At 49.4% G+C, this 17,699-nt stretch overlaps 6 protein-coding genes across 6 annotated transcripts; 3 read left to right on the top strand and 3 right to left on the bottom strand.

Annotated features, from left to right (window-relative positions):
• Positions 1–73: 73 nt before the first annotated feature.
• Positions 74–1,459, top strand: ppmA (type 2C protein phosphatase PTC7; the record flags this gene model as incomplete). The annotated part of the gene is made up of 1 exon (XM_057169374.1): positions 74–1,459. The coding sequence occupies one exon, from the start codon at positions 74–76 to the stop codon at positions 1,457–1,459; it is 1,386 nt and encodes a 461-aa protein (XP_057016765.1).
• A 1,061-nt stretch (positions 1,460–2,520) lies between these two features.
• N7466_009984 (uncharacterized protein) lies at positions 2,521–4,533 on the bottom strand (the record flags this gene model as incomplete). The annotated part of the gene is made up of 5 exons (XM_057169373.1): positions 2,521–2,984; positions 3,060–3,279; positions 3,356–3,728; positions 3,817–4,276; positions 4,410–4,533. 5 exons carry the CDS (start codon positions 4,531–4,533, stop codon positions 2,521–2,523), a joined length of 1,641 nt encoding a protein of 546 aa, XP_057016764.1.
• A 1,295-nt stretch (positions 4,534–5,828) lies between these two features.
• N7466_009983 (phosphatase PAP2 family protein) lies at positions 5,829–7,339 on the bottom strand (the record flags this gene model as incomplete). Its single annotated transcript, XM_057169372.1, has 3 exons — positions 5,829–6,253; positions 6,324–6,858; positions 6,953–7,339. The coding sequence occupies 3 exons, from the start codon at positions 7,337–7,339 to the stop codon at positions 5,829–5,831; spliced, it is 1,347 nt and encodes a 448-aa protein (XP_057016763.1).
• Positions 7,340–8,931: 1,592 nt separating this feature from the next.
• Positions 8,932–9,836, top strand: N7466_009982 (phosphosulfolactate synthase; the record flags this gene model as incomplete). Its single annotated transcript, XM_057169371.1, has 4 exons — positions 8,932–8,977; positions 9,034–9,113; positions 9,180–9,262; positions 9,350–9,836. The coding sequence occupies 4 exons, from the start codon at positions 8,932–8,934 to the stop codon at positions 9,834–9,836; spliced, it is 696 nt and encodes a 231-aa protein (XP_057016762.1).
• A 571-nt stretch (positions 9,837–10,407) lies between these two features.
• On the top strand, positions 10,408–12,654 carry N7466_009981 (putative C6 transcription factor; the record flags this gene model as incomplete). Its single annotated transcript, XM_057169370.1, has 1 exon — positions 10,408–12,654. The coding sequence occupies one exon, from the start codon at positions 10,408–10,410 to the stop codon at positions 12,652–12,654; it is 2,247 nt and encodes a 748-aa protein (XP_057016761.1).
• Positions 12,655–13,643: 989 nt separating this feature from the next.
• Positions 13,644–17,129, bottom strand: N7466_009980 (cytoskeletal protein-binding protein SLA1; the record flags this gene model as incomplete). Its single annotated transcript, XM_057169369.1, has 2 exons — positions 13,644–16,802; positions 16,932–17,129. The coding sequence occupies 2 exons, from the start codon at positions 17,127–17,129 to the stop codon at positions 13,644–13,646; spliced, it is 3,357 nt and encodes a 1,118-aa protein (XP_057016760.1).
• Positions 17,130–17,699: the final 570 nt, after the last annotated feature.

Genomic DNA, 17,699 nt, shown 5'->3' with positions numbered 1-17,699 from the left:
CTCTTCCTTTCTTATTAAATCTAGGAATGTTCCTGTGATCTCTTGATTCTGTGGGGATTGAGATCTTGTCGCGATGGTCTCGCCAAGTCTTTCGTGTCGAGTCTGCAGTTCCACCTGCAGCCTCCAAACCCTTGTTCGTGACGGACTTATCTCCATCTCCGCTCACTCCAGCGCCCCCCAATCCATCTTCTTTTCTTCTTTACGAACTCGTCCTGCATGGTCACTTTTCCCTCACCATGCCTTGAACCGAGAATCCCGAAAATCCTTTCACTCCACCCCCAACCGCCGCTCCGCTCCTCCCCCCTCCCGCATCTCCTATCGGGTTGCCGTGTCGTCGTCCGGTAAAGGACGCCGCTTCCACCCCCTCAAAAATGCTTATAATTTCGACCCCAGCGTTTCAGACGCCATAGGAGTCTCCACAGACAAAAACCAGGCAATCCGGCGACGAAGCCGTCCGGACAGCGGGGAGGATGCTTTCTTTGTGAGCCGCATCGGCACTCACCGACAAGGTGAACAAGGTCCGGATGAGGCGGAGGCAGTAGCTTTCGCTGTCGCAGATGGTGTCGGTGGCTGGACTGAGTCTCGCGTTGACCCGGCGGATTTTTCTCACGGCATATGTGGCTATATGGCCGACACAGCATTGGCTTGGGACCAGACTGCGGATAAACTGCGACCCAAGCAATTGCTGCAGTCAGGCTATGACCAAGTAGTCGCCGACCCACATATCAAAGCCGGAGGAAGTACTGCCTCAGTAGGTGTTGCCTTGCCCGATGGACGTGTTGAGTTGGCGAACCTGGGTGATTCAGGCTCGGTTTTGCTTCGTCTTGCTGCCGTGCACCATTACTCTACGCCTCAAACACATGGCTTTAACACACCCTACCAACTGAGCCTTATCCCGGCCAAAATGCGTGCGCAAGCCTCCACTTTTGGCGGGGCTTACCTAGAAGATTTCCCTCGTGATGCATCTGTCACCAATGTCCAAGTTCAGCATGGCGATGTGCTTATTCTCGCTACAGACGGCGTCTTCGATAATCTCAACAACCAGGATATTCTCAAACTTGTGTCGAGTCGTATGCTGTTGACGGGAGCTTGGACGGCTACCGCGGACTATGGCATTGGCGTTTCAGATAACCTTCGTGAGCTTACAACACCGGGTGGTCTTGCCTCTGCATTCCCTCCTCCGTCAGGGCCATCGAAGGCCCATCACGGCTCAAAGGGAAAAGACAAAGACTTGTCATCTCACCCGGAATCTCCACTCACCCTTCAATCACTTCTGGCGGCTTCCATCGCTGGTGAGGCCAAGGTTGCCAGTGTTGACTTCCGCCGTGATGGTCCTTTCGCCAAGGAGGCTCAACGCTATTACCCAGGCGACTATTACCGCGGCGGCAAGGTCGATGATATTTGCGCCCTTGTCCTTGTGGCCATTGATGAGAGCATCGTTGGCAACGATTCTAAGTAATATTCAATATTTCCGCGGCGTTTCCCCCCCCCCCCCCCCCCCGGCAGATTCTTCAATCATTGGGGTACCATCGGCACCCTGAAGATGTCTTCAAGTATATATCTTCCATCTTTGTGCATTCGAGGGCGCATCTGGGGGTCTCATTAGGTGGCTACGCCTACTACATACTACACATACTGTTTTCTTTCCAAGGTTGGTTTTGGGTCTGATATAACCTTGACTTTTAATTATTAGACTGGACCCGCAACAAATGGACTGCGGACATACATAGACAGAATTGGTCAATAATCCATTACTTCTTGAAAAGTACAATCCTCAGTGCTTGTTGTTATGCATGTGCCATGATAGAAACACTGGTTGGATTATTAGATATTAGCTCCATAGTGTTGATTAATATCGTCTTCAAGATCAACATTTCAAGATGATGCACATGTGTGCTATATTTAGGAATGAGCAGAGCCAAGGTGCTAGTGCTTATGTCGACGCGTCAAGACCGCTTGAAGGAAATGCAATATGACTGGAAGAACACCTAGAAGTTGCCGATCTCGGAGCAGGTAGAGATATACCTACTAGGTAAGACTACATGTCAGATTCAGTAAACAACGCCTTCCATTTTGCACTAGAATATCTCAGGGCCTGAAACCTTGACGCAAAACAGAAGGACTCAAGGACCCAAGGTTTTAGCAAACGAGTTGCAATCCGACGCCTGTGATCGAATCTGCGTCCATGTACAGAGAAGAGAAGAAGAGGAACGAAGAGGATAGATAAAGAGAAGATGATAAAACAAAATCAGAAAAAAGCGCATTTTGGGTTTCTTAACTGAGATAAAAAAGAATAAAGAATAAAGAAAGAAACAAGAACAAGAACAAGAAGGAAACGCATTCCTAGACTAAACCTTTGATCCTGAATCCTACACGGCAAACAATGGGTGGATTATCAAGAGAGAACAAGGACACAATGCGCACAAAGAAACCGTTAGAAAAGCAGAAGCACCTGGACCTGTTCATGGAGTAATGACATAAAACAAACAAAATCAAGACACGTGGTCGCCTGGAACACGCTTACTCGGCCTTCTCGTCGGATTCCTCCTTGGAGGCCTCTGGCTGAGGCTCCGGCTTGTCGGACTCTGCATCAGGCATGGGGGTATCATCGGCCTTGCTATCTTCCTTGTCATCTTCGGCTGGGGTCTCCAGGGCCTCGTCATCCTTGGAGGCGCCGTTCGAGGCGGGTTTGTCCTCCTTGTCGGTCAAAATCGGGAGATCACCTTCCAGCACAGTCTTCCAGCTGGACAGAAGATTCATAGCGCGTGAGCGGAAGTTGAACTCTTCATCGCGGGGGATTGTATTAAGCTTGACAATCATCTTAAGAACCTTGTTGATCTTAGTCGAGCGAATAATCGCAACCTCTAAATCGGCGTGTTTCTCGAGCTTATCGAAGTAGGTGGCCATGGCGTCCATTTCGTTCCCTTGAGGAGGGTTATCGCGGGAGATGAACCCTTTCTGGAGCTTGTGGCGTAAGAACAGGACTAAAAAAAGAAAAAAAAGGTAAAATCAGCATCGAATACAAACATCTCAAGCCATGAAAGGGGACCTCGACATACCCTCCTTCTCCTTCTTCTTTTTTAACTCCTCGGGGTCAATCTGTTTCTCGGGCTCCTTAGCCTCGACAGGCTCCTCGTCGCTAGCAGCCGCCTTGCCCTTCTTTGGGGCGGCCTTCTTAGTCTTAGGGGCGGGCGCCTTTTTCTTGTCCTCGACAGGAGTCTTGGGAGCCTTGGGGGTGCTCAGCTTGATCTTGGTTGCAGTCTTGGGGGTCTTAGCAGGCTGTAAAAAAAAGAATGGTGGGATTAGCCAACTGCAGATAGGCGCATCGCAGGCGCATCCTGGGGGGGGAACTCACCTTGTCTTCTTCGACGTCGGTCTCATCCTTCTTGCGCTTCTTAGTGGCCTTCGATGGCTTGGCAGCCTCCACATCCTCCATCTCTACATCAGTCTCAGCACCCTTACTCTTGCGCTTGTTCTTCTTGTTGGCTTTCTCGGCCTCCTTGTCAGCCTTGGCCTTAGCCTTCTCTTCCTCCTCACGCTCTTCATCCTCAATTTCTTGCTGCAAGGCAGCCTGATGATCGTTCAGGAGGCTCTTGAAGTGCTCAAGGTCATGGCCCTCTGAGGCGACCTTGAAAGCGCCAATCAGCTGCTTCGTCTTGTTCTTTTCGGAGATATCTTTGCATTCTGCTGGGTCGAGGGGAGTCAAGTTGGTGTTTGTAATCCAGGCACTATCAATCGTAGTCAGCAGTCATCCACGTAACGCAGGAAATGAAAATGCGTCAACTGAGGGAGGAGCTCTCAATGCGATTAGCTTACAATTCGTTGGTCTCGAAGAACATGACGGGGAAAGTGCGCTCATGAGCGCGTCGGCCCTCTTCAGCGTAATCAGCGCGGTAAGTGCCATCAGCTTGCATGGCAGTGACGGGGCGAGTGTCCAAAAGTGACTGGGGAAGCATTTCTTCGTCACAGATGACGGCCGGCCATGGCGCATAGCTGCGGAGGCGCGCCAGGTAGTATTGGCCAGGCTTCGCGTCGAGGTGAGTGATACGGGTCTGGGACTTCTTGCGGTTAAGCTTCTTCTCACCAACACCGCTAGAGCGGCGCCGGTCCTTGGCAGACTTCTTCACTGATGCAGGAGTTCCGTTGGGCTGGGCCTCAGCCTCAGCATCGGCCGATGCAGACTCGGCCTCCTCCTGGGCCTTGGTCGCATCATCGACGGCATCGGACTTGTCTGTCTGGCCTTCGGTCTCCTTTTCATCGGTGTTGTTCGCATTCTCTGGAGGGAGGAAGAACGGATCAGCGGATCTTGGTCGCACAAACATAGAACTCACCAAATCCCCCCGACCGTCAACGGCCTGTGGGAGAAGCTTGGGTGATAATTGGTAGAAAAGCACGCGATTCAGACTTACCGGAAGGCTTGGTGTCCGAGGTAGTAGCAGCGTCCAACTCCTTGTCAGTGGGCTTGTCGGCAGTAGGAGCGTGCTCGGGCTGCTCAGCAACCCCAGGCGAGGTAACGGGATTCTCTTCGGCCATGATCGCAAGAAGCAAAGTGGCTGTTTATGAATCCAAATAAAAGAGGCGATGGTGGGAGAGGGGAATGGCTGAGGAGAGGAGGTGGGAGATGTGGAGAAGGAACCGTCGCGCAGGGGAGCGCGGGAAGAGACGCGTTGGGGTCGAAACGGAGAAAACCACCAATGACGCCACAACTTTTCTTGATGAAGCTCCTAGCTCTCGTCAACCACAATTCTTACCCAACTCAACTCGAATTTACTTTTGCAATGGTGCTCGGAGTGGAAAGATTTAGTATGGAATGGAAACTGCGATTGACTTTTGAAGACAGAGAAAATAGGCGGTGTTGGTTGTGGCGGTTGCACTCATACACAAATAGCACAGCGTTGTTTCAATGCTTTTTGCATCTCATTCACCAAGAGACTGCCAACACCATACCTGGAGCTGCAAGGCGGTCCAAGTGGGAGCTCTTAAGTATTGTATCTGATCTCTCTTGTCTCGACCTGTGTAGATGCAATCTTGAATTCTTGCCTATATCGGCTGTTAGATATCTAGAGCTCATGCGGTAATCAACACCTACTGTCTTTCTTCACTCAGATAACCTTGAAAGAGGTCAACATATTGTCAAGCCCAGAGAGTTCAAAGTTGAAAGCTGGAAGCTACAACAATTCCAAGGTTGGCAGTCTTGGAGATCGTATATCGTATTCTTGTTAGAGAGAAGTTCCGATACGGTTACTCCGAGATATCGATACTATCCATACTCCATAAGTCAGCCTGACCAGAATAACCCAAAAGCAAAGTTCTCAAAACTGCATCTGAGAATTCGAACCGATCTATTTCTACCAGGTTGTAATCGAATAGTAGAGCTAAACAGCCATCATCAAACCTCCATGTTTTTTATCTATATGCCCATTGAAGGCTCATTCCGCTAACCCATGGATGTTGATGAAAGAACCGTAAATCAATCAAAAATGTTAAACATTTGAATAGGAACATACAAAAGAATAAGACTGCATATACTTGACTCCTGTCCTTTCTTACTAAGGTTCCAATCCAAGTGCTTCCTGTCTACATCACTCCATTTATTACATTCGCTTGGCGACATCGGGGTGTACCTGCCTGGCATTTTTAGATACAACTAATAGGTCTGTTGTTTCTTGAGAATTAACAATATAATAAGAATAAGTTCTATACTATATACATTATCACAAGTAAGGAGATCCTGGAGGGTCTGCCAGGGACATTAGGGAAAGGGGTATCATTGTTCAATCTAACGGAACCAAAAAAAAAAAAAAAGCTATGACGGCGCCGGTATGTTCTCACGAAGAATATATGGCATGTCTTGAATCACCCTCATCGCCGGACCAATCATTCCAGTTATCGATGATCCTCATCTCGGAGGGCTCGGGCTTGTGAATTCGTACAACCCAGAGGAAGTAGTCCTCCACAGGCAACAGGTTCAACAACCCTCCGTTGAACCGCCACCCTAAAGCGCAGACCAACGCTCCTGCGATCGCATCTAGGATAAAATGATTGGCAGTGGCCACAATGGCAACCAGAATGATGAAGGGGTACAGGAATCCAAGCACCAGACAGGCAAGCCGTTGGTAGGAGGGTAGCTGAAAGCCGATGCCGCGTGCAAACCGGAGTGGAAGGGTCCGTCGATGATGTGAGGGAAGGGGGATGGTCATTATCGTGAGCCCAATCATGAGAGAATATCCAAAATGCAAGGATGGCATGGCCGCTGTTTCAGAAAGTTAGAAAACGGGAGCTTTCTCCACAAACTTTCAAAGAGTTTCCAAAAGTCAACTCACCATATTGGTTACAGAAGCGGTTCTCGGTCCATACACTTCCCACTCCGTCAGCACCGTGAACGGTATCGACGAAGCCATAGATGCGGCCCAGCTCTGCATCGGTGCCCTCGACAGTCGGGTCACTGAGCAATCGCGGTGGCATGCATGGCCACAAGGTAAAAATGACAAACGCTAATAAATTGCACACTGCTAGTGTCCGTCGTCGAGCCTGGTAGAGAAGAGGGCCGGCTGGTGATCCGCTCGCCATGCCTCGAGGTTTGCCTGGCTGGGGCTCATCGACGCGGTTTCGTGTGATGGTGTAGTAATATAGCCATACCAGGAAGGCGATGGTGCCGGGGATATGAATAAAGGAGTATATCCAGTTGATCCAAGCCATGGCCAAGGGGTGACGAAGGAAATATTTCTGAACCTCAAGTTCCCAGAATATGCCTAGCTTTTTCTCCAATCGAACCAGCTGCAAGGCATGATGACGGGCAACATCGACAGTGCCTTCCTGGAGAGTCACGGCGGTAAAAGCTCGACCAAGCTGATATGTCTATTATCATCTTAATGTCAGTTGAAGTTATTTTGTTGTTGTCTGTTTTTCTCTTCTTGTTTGTGTTTGTGTCCTTCTCCATCTGGTGACCTACCCAATATACCAATGCCCAATACCAGCACTCTGCCAAAAATGGTAGCTTTCTCAGCAGTCGACTCAATAGTCGATCATGAAAGATAGTCGTATTCGGAGATGTCACACAAAAGGATAAACGTAGTATACCGATCTGTCGTGTCCGCCATCGCTCGTCGGATAGCTGCAGGGACGGGGAATCAGAACGCGGGCTTAAGAGTCCATCCTTGGGAGTTGCGCTGGCGTATCCGGACTCGAGAGAATCAGGGGAGTCAGATCGTACAAGACCGGATGACTTGCGACGGGTGTGACTTGGAGAGACAGAAGGACTTCTCCGTCGATTGATCCAGGTGCCACCAAATAGTAGGACGATGACCACGAGCGGTTCTAAGACCGCGCCAACGCCCATAGTGAATCTCCGATTGGGAAACCACCCCGGAGAGTTTCCGGGGGAAATAAAGTATATAAGAAAGAACCGGGCCACAGAGAGAGCAAGAGAATCAATATACAATTCTTGGGGAAAGAAAAGAAGATAAGATACAAGAAAAAGACCCTAAAGATGAGACTTAGGGATAGAGAGAAGAGGGAGAGAATAATGGTATAAAGACCAAGAAAGATACATTAGGCATGTTGTCTTTTGTCTTTGGCGGCCAATGTTTACCTTGCCAATCCATTTTGTGTTTTCTTTGCATAATAAAAACCCCAAAATCCGTATAAAAAGCAGGCACGGATGGAGACTCTCGGTCTCGGATTTGACGGAAGGCGAACCAACCGAAGTTGGCTCCCTATAGTTCCTAATACAGTTAGTATGGGTTTTTGAAAAGTAGGGTTCCTGATCCATTTTTGTCCTTGTGTCGCGCGTGGATTCCATCTTTTGGTCGTCTGCGTCGTATGCGTATAGAGCGAGGAGGAAACATTGAAACTTGCATATAGCACTGATCCCTTGTCATGTATACATGTCTCTCTTTGCCAGTCAAAATATCCAATCCGATACTGGCATATCCTTCAGAGATCAGCCCTGTGGCCCGTCGATCCAGTCTGGAGTGGGGATTCAGCGGTGAATTGCCTTGAAAATTGGCCAAGATGCCAAGATCTTTCCCGGTGCATCCGAAATCCGCTCGTAAATTTCGGGCTTTTTTTTAATTTGTTCTTTAACAAAGATCTGGCTTTTCTCTCGATCTTGACTCTGCGGAACCGGAAATCGTTCAAAGCCGATCCGGCGTTCATAATACATAAATGTGAAGTGGATCCGGTAAGAATCATCCGACTTGAATGCCAAAAGCCGACGGTCCAGGGACATCTGGAATTCTTATATTGCACTGGTACAGCGGATCTTACCATGTAAATTATTGAATAAATATGTTTACCCAGCAAGAAAGTGTTATATACAGAACTAAGCATTCGATATTTTATCAATTGATGGTAAGATGTGAATTTGATGTCATTCTGAGGCACATGTGCACAATGTGAAGTATACTTGACGTCAACCCTCATATCAGTATTGAAATCCATAGTAACCATATTCTAATTCTGACCTCTGAACCACTACCTCCGCAATCAATAAAATAATAATGCTACGAAAAACGCCCATAGCTACTGGCTCCAAGAAGCTGCTGAATAATACATGTACATCTCGATTCATGAAAGTGGCCAATGCCCAGCCCAAATGCGTGTCGACAAAGCAAACGGCACAAGGGGTGACTCTTCTGCAGGATAAGCAGAATGGCTTTGGCTTCGCCAGATCAAACCCCAGGCCTTCTAAGCCCAGATCAAAAGGCGTGACAGAGATCCGGGGTCCTTACTACTCAGTACGATGAACCCGCTATCTATCGCCCACTTGTTTCCTTCAATACTTGATCTCTTTTTCGTTTCTGTGCTGACCAAAGCTGAATATAGGCAATGGGGAAGCGCTACCTCGCAGACGTGTTGGAAACGTAAATTCGACTCCCGTGGTGTGATACCTTATCGACCACTCCCATGCTAACCAAACCAATCGTTTGGATGTATAGTATGGGTAATCATGTGGATGGGTTGAAGTTTGCTGGAGGTCAGTTATTTCACTCTGCACATATCATGCAAAGGGGGATGCTGAGCTGGTATTAGGGTCTTTCTCACTGCACGAGGAGAAGCCCCTGCGAGAACTGATTGACATGGCCCATGATAACGGCGTCTATGTTTCAACGGTATGTTACCCGAACATCTGATATAGCCTTGTTCGTCAGATCCAATCTAGATTGCTATCAAAACAGGGCGGCTGGGCGGAACACCTCCTCACACACCCCGATGTGAACACGGTATTCGATCGATACCTCAAGAAATGCAAGGACCTCGGGTACGTTAAGAAAAGCAAAGAAGAAGAAAAAGCTAAGACGCAAATCAAATAGTCAAATACCAAGAAAGAACTGACAAGAATATTAAGATTCGATGTTCTTGAGTTGTCTGCTGGTTTCCTATCTATTCCTGGGGACGACTGGCTTCGCCTCGTCGATAAAGTCCATTCATACAAGCTGAAGCCCAAGCCAGAACTGGGAATCCAATTTGGAGCCGGAGGCGACACCCCGGGGTTCAGTGTGGGAACTTCTGATCCCGGGAAACTTGTCGATATGGGCCACAAGTTTCTTGACGTTGGAGTGGAGCGTCTGATGATTGAGTCGGAGGGCATCACTGAGAATGTGGAGACGTGGAGGACGGATGTGGTCTCCCAGATTATCAAGTCTTTGCCATCCGAGAGAGTCATGTTTGAAGCTGCTGATCCTCAAGTCTTCAATTGGTATATTCGAGAGTTTGGAATTGATGTCAATCTTTTTGTGGATCACAGCCAGATTGTGCAGCTGGAATGTCTACGGGCAGGAATTTGGGGAACTGCAGACACTTGGGGCAAAGTGGTTTCCTTTCGCCCGGAGTAATTCAACATAGGTTTATGTGGTGCTTGGATATTCTGTTCGAGTATCAGCATGCGCTCATGAAGGACATGTGAAAAGATCTCCAAGAAAAAGGATCAATTGATATGTGTTGTAGGCTTCATGGTCCAGGGTACTGAAAAAAAAGAGTGAAAAATAAAGGAACCCGCATTTCTATATTGGGAAATGTGTATATCTTTTCAAATTTATATTCTTCTTCCCCAGCAATACCGTCTCATCTAGCCACATAATCCAATTGTGATCTAGTACATCTCGTCAAAAGGTGCGGGTTCGTTCTATCAATGCCAAGCTTTTCAAGCTTGCAAGCAAATGATGCGGCTTAGTAAGGATAATGATAATCACGAAGTCCGGGGAAAGTGATTCCAAAAACCCGCAACCTTGACACGGATCTATGCCTCAATAAGATCTATCACCATGTCGTGAGCAAAGAATTTTCTTCATCTCTAACGCAACTGCATCCTAAATTTCAAAAAATAATACTTGCGCTTCGATGACCACGATCAACCCGCCACTATTGAACCTCTAAAGCCGGACAAGCCGCGACGGTGTGACCAGAATGCCTCGCGCAAGCACAACACCAGGTGCCCGGCTACGGTGTCGCCGAGCATGCGACAGCTGTAAGCGACGAAAGCAGAAATGCAACGGCGAGCAACCCTGCACAATCTGTGTGCAACGGCACAAGCAATCAGAATGCCACTTTTCAGATCGCCCCGCGCGCCTCCTCAAGCCCGACCCCAAAGATTCGACCATGTTACTCAGTGAACGGATAATCCCCTCCCCACAGCGAGAAACGGCTATGGATCGCCTTTTGAACTCCTTGGAAGATAAGGGCATGAATTTGGAGCAACAAGTCCGAGACGAAAAAGATGGGACGGCTCCCGTTCCCAAGGTAGCGCGTCTTCTTCGTGACGGCCAGGGCAAGTTCATGTACATTGGAGACTCCGCAAGTCTGTCCTTTTTACAAAGTGTTCGCCGAGTGGTATCGTCATCTATCGGTCGCTGCGAATTCACCGAGGATAATTCGCGACACTCGATGCTGGAAGCCTTTCAGAATAACCCAACCACTCAGCCGGGCCCTCTCACCGATCCGCCTAGCAACGAAGAAGCGCACAGACTTGCTCGGCAATATGTTCTTGCGACAAGTCCGTTACTAGATTTGGTCGATCTTGAAGAGTTTCATCCCCGGTTAGCCAGTTGGGTAGAAAATCCATCAGGAGACGAAGACACCGTCAGCTCCATTTTCTACCTTGTGCTCGCTATTGGGGCCCAGGTTTCCGACACCAACCAAACCGAGGCGGAGCGTTACTTTAGCAGTGGCCGCCAACTAGCCTTTTCCGCATTCCAAGAGACGCCCAGCATCCATACTATTCAGTCCTATATCCTGGTTTCGATGTACATGCTAGGTGCATGCAGACGCAATGGCGCATTTATGAACCTGGGAATCGCCTTACGGGCCGCTTATGCGGTTGGAATTCACCGAAAAGATGCAAATGCGCTCTTTTGTGGCCGCGAGCGACGAGCCAGAGAACGAGTCTGGAAGAGCCTCCGTATGATGGATTTGTTCCTCAGCGCTTCGTTGGGCCGCCCTCCTGCAACATCGGATTATGATTACGATATACGCGAAGATGCTCTTGCTTCCGGAGAGCCACAAGGAAATCTGACTCCAGATAAGCAACTTTCATTAGCGGTTACCTCCTTATGTCGAATTTTCGAACGAATCCTTACGGATGTTTACATGAAACAAGTTATCTCGATCAATGTTGCGGAATCCATCTCGAACCAGCACCGTGCTTGGGTCCGAACGCTGCCAGCGTTTCTGAAGGATCAAACAGAACGTCTTGATAATAAAACGATGCAGGACAGTTTAGCAGCAGCTCACGTATTTGGTTCATATTATTGGTCGATCATCCTCCTCACACGACCATTTCTCGTTTATCGCGTGGCTCAGTATGTGAAAAACAAAGCCGATCCATCTGCATCGGATGGAAGGACCGGCAGTTCTCGCATTGCTCTGTTTGCAGATGCATGCGTTTATTCTGCACTTCGAGGCTTGGATGTGGTGGATGACTTGGGCCGGTTCGCATCGGTATCGCTACCACGCCGTCTGCCATTTTTAATAAACTCCGTCTTCAATTCGGCCGTTGTTCTTGGTGCAGCATTCTTTGCGGACTATGATAATCTCCTGCCCCTTGAAGAGGGCATGATCAAAGCCGAGCGCTTTCTTGGCCTATTTGTTCCTCATGATCCACATGCATGTCGTTTCAGCCATATTATAAAGTACCTTCGCGGTGCCGTGGGCGAGTACATCCAGCGACGCAACCGTCAATGGATGGACCATCGAAGCAGGCAAGTTGACCAGCTATTTGGTCAGGTCGGCGGTGCCAACAATTCTCCATCTCTCACATCGGGCTCGGCCCATGATGTTCCCCTGAATCACCCCGAGAATCAGCAGTCTCCTGCTGTACCTTCTCCAATTTCACCTGGCAAACTTGCTGGTAGAACACCCTCGTCTTTTATCAACCCACAACCACCATCCGGGACCACTCCCCAGCTCGGAGGCGATGTTTGGGATTCTCTTTATAACGGAGCAGATGGAGCAACTGCGCTATCCTATGATGCCGCTATATCTGCTCTAACCACCTCGGGTATTCCGGTCGGTTGCTCTCCGGGTGGTACCATTCCAACTGGACAACCCCCGGCCTCTGGTGGCCCTTCCCCATTATCTGACGTGATGTTTCCTGAGAATGGTTTGTTATACATGGCCGAAGACCTCCCAGTTTTTGGTCTCTGGGAAGAGCCTTGATTCTCTTGGTTTTCTGTTGTCTTCTCATTTTTCTTTTCTACTTTCGTCCATCCACTCTGCAGTTGCAAATAAGGGTTATTTATTGACGCCTGGGCTGTCCTTTGGAGCGATGACATATGATGCCATGACTTTTTTTTTATAACCCTTTTTTTTTCTGGACACCTGGACAAACATCTCTATCAAGCTGTGTATATCAGACTCGTGTTAATCTGTCTAGTATTATATACCCAAACTCGATTCCATTTCAAGGTCCTCTATGTTACCCCTGTATCATTGTGCATCTTCTAATCCATACTACTCTCAAATATGAACGATTCTTCCCATCTTCCTGTTTATATGCGTACTAATGTTTGATTTCCAAGGTTCAAAGGCACATTATCTTCTATGTACCATACATCGTCCAGGGGCAACTGAATTTAAGAAAAGAAGCCATCAGAGATGCCGCTCAACATGATTATTTGCATGAGACAGCAAGTCGTAAAGCAAGTAAAGAAAACCGCAAAGGCCGTTCGAGTAACAAAAGGAAATGGAAAGTGAATGGAGACGTTCAAAGACAATAAGCATTACCATCAATCGGCGAAATTATGTGACGAGGGGGGAAGAGGGAAGCATGAGATATGACGATGCCAAGGTGCTTGAGAAAAGGAGACATATAGGAATCAACAATAGCTCGCTAAAGTGGATGAGTTTGCAATGGAACCAAGCTTCATGGCATTTTCGATAAGTCCTGCAGTACTGGACCGGACTGGCGGGAAAGTCATGATATGTACGCCATGTCAATGTCAAAAATACAAGTTTCGAAATTGACAAGCTGATGTATGTAAAGCCCCGGCTCCAGCTGATCCAGCAGATCTGAGGGCTTTCTGCAACAGACACAGGAAGGGATGCCAAGTTTCCACAGAAGACGGTGGTTATATATGCTAACCAAGGGTGCCTAAGTTACGTGGGCGAAACTAGAAGCCGAAGGGATTGTGGGGCGCTGATTGAAGTTAGCTATTGGGACTTTTTGACTTGAAGAGGGAAAATTTTTTTTTTATGCACTTACTAGCTTGGGAAAGGTTCGCCCTGAGTCCAGTTGGCTGGGGAGCAAGTTTCTTGGCGGCATCCGGTTTCACACCGAACCTGACAGAAGGTGGAGGTCCAGTCTTTTGAGGTGACAGAGGGGTGGCTGTTGGTTGCTGAGGAATTGGTGGCACAGGAGGAGGAGGCTGCTGGTTGTAAGATGTGTTGCCGTAGCCGTTCATTCCGGTTTGTTGAGGCTGTAGTGCCGGGGGGAGCATGGAGTTGATGCCGGTCTGCATTGGCTGCTGGGGCTGCGCATATCCACCATAGCCGGTAGGCTGGGGGGCCATTCCCTGAAATCCTGACTGCATTGGCACTGACTGGCCATTAAATTGCTGCTGCTGCTGGATACCAAATTGCGATTGGGGGGTGAAGCCAGTAGGTTGGGGGATCATAACACCATTCTGGTACTGATTTTCTCCCATAAATCCTGTAGCTTGTGGATGCATCTGGGGCTGGAAGCGTTGCTGATTCAACTCCGCTAGGCTTTGACCGGGAGGTGCAACTGGAGGGCCTGCTAGGGGAACGCCGGTCAATTGAGGTTGCAATGGAGGAGGCCCAAAAGAACCCTGTTGCTGCGAGAAGTTCTGAGGGGCAGAGAGTGGACGCTGCGGAGGAGGGGGTAGAAGTGAATTTTGGTTCAAGTTCTGTGGAGGCTGGGGGCGCTGTCTGGCCTGCTGGCCCATCTGCGCTATTTGGTTGAAAAATCCAGGCGTAGCACCCGTGTTCTGGGGTTGCTGCACAGGAGGTGACTGTACAGCAGTTTGTTGTGGTTGCAAAGCAGGAATGCTTGATACCGGCGCGGATGCGGGCTGTGCCGGTGTGGGCTGGAGAGGAGTCTGAAGCAAGGTCAAGTCGGCCATGGCTCCCGTGACCTGTTTCTGAACGGGAGGCTGAGGAACTGCAGCCGGGGTGCTCGGGGGTGGGCTTGAAGTAGCAGCAGAGCCACTACGCTGTTTGGGGTGCTTGACTTCCCAAGCATCATCATCGAAGCCACGCGCAGCAGGCTTCTCTTCCTCGGGTGTCGGGGGAGTTGCAGCTCGCTCTTCATTCGGTTTTGAAGCATCAGCTTGCTCGAATGCTTTCGGATCTACAACGTCACCAGCCTGAACAGCCGGTGTCGGCCTTCCCTTGCGAGTATTGTTTCGCAAAGTACCACCTGGCCCAGCGAAAAGTCCGCCCTGGCCATCTTCGCCATTACCAATAACTTCCTCGCCACCGAAACTGACATTGCGGGACTTGGATTTGCTACCGGTACGACCCAGCGTGGTGTCAAGGTGACGCATGACTCGTAGGATATCGCCTTCTTTCAGTCCAAGAGAGCGAAGAGTCTCGGGTGAAATGTCAGAGAGAACAGACTCATCCATTGAGTCTTTGAGGAAGTTCTGCGCATACCGTTCACATTGGTGATGACCAACGCCAGCCTTCAAGAAAAAGTCAAACCAATCATACTCGGGGCGTTGAACAGATGCACCCGCGTTACCGGTTTTCTTAGCGTCGGAAGAAGCACGGTTTCGGATACTCGATAGTGGCTTATCCTCATCCAGAGACACATTGGCTGCGGCTTCCACGTACTCTAGATCCTCAACAGACATTTTCGCAACGGGAACCGCAATCTTGATGCCGTTGATCTTGTGAAGATGAATCTTGCCATCTTGTAGCCCGATAAACTGCGCATCGACTGTGAATGCCTTTGAGCGATCCGTCCACCTTCTCACCTTGCTGGGATCGGGTTTGGACTTGGATTTGCTGTCACGCTTGGAGCGATCGGCCGAATCCATTGAATCCTTCCTCGACTTTCCGGCTGAAGCTTTGGCTAACCTAGCCTCTTCCAATCGGTTCTTTTCCACGTTTGACATACCCAAGTCAGGTCCGGGTGGGAGGAGGGGCACAAAGCCGGTGATTTCAACATAGCTGCTGGGAACCACTCCCTCCTTGCCATTCTTCAATCGCCTTACCATCCACCACTCTTCCGACTTGGTGTCATCGAGGACAATAACTTCATCATCCACCTTGACCGTCACTTCGTCGGAGCCTTGGGCCTTGAAGTCATACAAAATTTGACCGGTCTTCTGACCACCACCACCCTCTCCAGCAGCGAGAACCTCTCGTAGGCCCTCAGCACGATAAGCACCGGCAATCTCGCCAAGTGCTGCAACGATTTCTTGGGCAGTATCTTTGGCTCCAGCGTGGAAATCAACGCTCTTGCTAGGCCGAACAAGATCAACGAATACGTGCTTGCCTTCAATTGAATAGTGTGTGAGTTTTTCAGCGGTCCAATCCTGCTGGCGGTCATCACCTTCCGGAGAAATGAAGATAATGCCTGTGACCATGTTGATACCTAATGTTGTTGGCATCTTCTTCCGCTTGCCCATGACCTCCACCATCTCATTAATGTTGTAGATGTGATAGCCGGAGGGTGATCTCGGCGTCAGCTCACCAGCCCGGTTATAGGGAGGCGATTCTTTGACATGAGATTTTTCACGACCCATTGGGGGAGCTGCAGCCTTGGGGCGTGGGGGAGCTGGGGAAGGTTCAGGTGAATATGAGTTCATTTGTGGAGTAATCTGTTCCGATGGGGGTCTCCTAGGCAAGATAGGCGGAGGCGATTCATCTTCACCTACTTCCTGATCGTACGAAGGCCGAGTTGGGAGATGAGGGGGAGGGGGCGACACTTCTCGAGAAGGCTCCGGGTGTGCGCTGACAGGGGCATGTTGTTTATGTATAATGTCCGCGATCGCCGCAGCAGCCGGATTGTGTACTGTATTGATGGGAGAAGGAGAAGGTGATTCAGCTTCATACTCTTCTTGCGCAGGCTGTGTCGGCCGTCGGGGAAGGGATGGTGCTTCGGGTTCGGCTTGGGGCGGAGGCGGCGGTGGAATAGCTGCAGTGGTGGGAGCGATATCTTCAAGAATTTCAATGTAGTTTGCCGGCGCAAACCCATAATCCCCGTTGATGCCGACTAAAGTCCAATCGGGATCTGAAATGTCATACACCGATAGTTCTGCATCTTCCGAGAAAGAGACCTCTTCGTCCGTCTGCCGGGTGTAGTCAAAGAGACCCTTGGCATGGTGTACCGGTTGCGCCTATTCGTCAAATCAGTGTAAGTATAATGAACTAATCCATTGATTATGTAGAGGTTGAGCGCGTGTAATCGCGCTACCCAACGTTCCATGAAAGGCTCGCTGTAACTTGCGATTGACACGGGTACTTACCTCTTCCACGTAGTTGTATGGGACTAGACCCTCTGGCTCATCCTCATCTTCTTCCTCGGCTTTCTTCTTTGCCTTCCACCAGTCGTCGTCTGCACCCTTTTCCAAGATGTAAAGCAGGTCGCCCTCTCGTATCTGGAGTTCACCCTCTCCCTGAGGCTCGTAATCATACACAGCTGAGTAGACGCCGAGGAAACCCATGCTGGCAAGACGTTTACAAGTCGGCTCAGCAGGATCTGATAACGACGAAGCGACTAGGTGCCACGAGAGGCAGTATGTAAGAAATAGTGCCGGCTCGAATTGTGGCTTCGGGGGTGGTGTTGTCGGGGGGTTCGGCGAGGTCGGGCGATGACGCTGGCCGTTTCTGGGTCAGCCCTGGCAAGAGTAATGAAGCCCGTGGGCGAGGAAGTCAATTCGGCCAGAAATAGATATTAGACAGGGTCACGCGGCAAAATAATGGACCGAGCCACAGGGAAGTGTGAGGAGGGTTGGGAGGGTTGGATCAGGGAGGGAGGGAAAGGTGGGCCTAGACGATCCCTAGGAGTTCACAGTCACGTTCCTTACGTAGGTCAATGTCCACCTTTCTAATTTAGAACCGCTGCCCCTCTCCATCTATTCATGACTGATTTCATTTTCCACTGTTGAATAAATATTATATGATCTCGTTCAGTCAAAGTCATTCGAAGTCACGAGTCATCCTTTTTTATATCTCCTACTCTTATGACTTAACGTTGATACCCCTTACTTGGGCCGTCTAGCCCGAGGCCTCCT

The sequence above is a fragment of the Penicillium verhagenii genome (genome assembly GCF_028828195.1).
Source record: "Penicillium verhagenii strain IBT 33310 chromosome Unknown utg000010l_segment0_segment0, whole genome shotgun sequence".
NCBI classification, from domain to species: Eukaryota; Fungi; Ascomycota; class Eurotiomycetes; order Eurotiales; family Aspergillaceae; genus Penicillium; species Penicillium verhagenii.
Note: the sequence above shows the minus strand (reverse complement) of the source record. Positions and strands in the feature narration are given on the sequence as shown.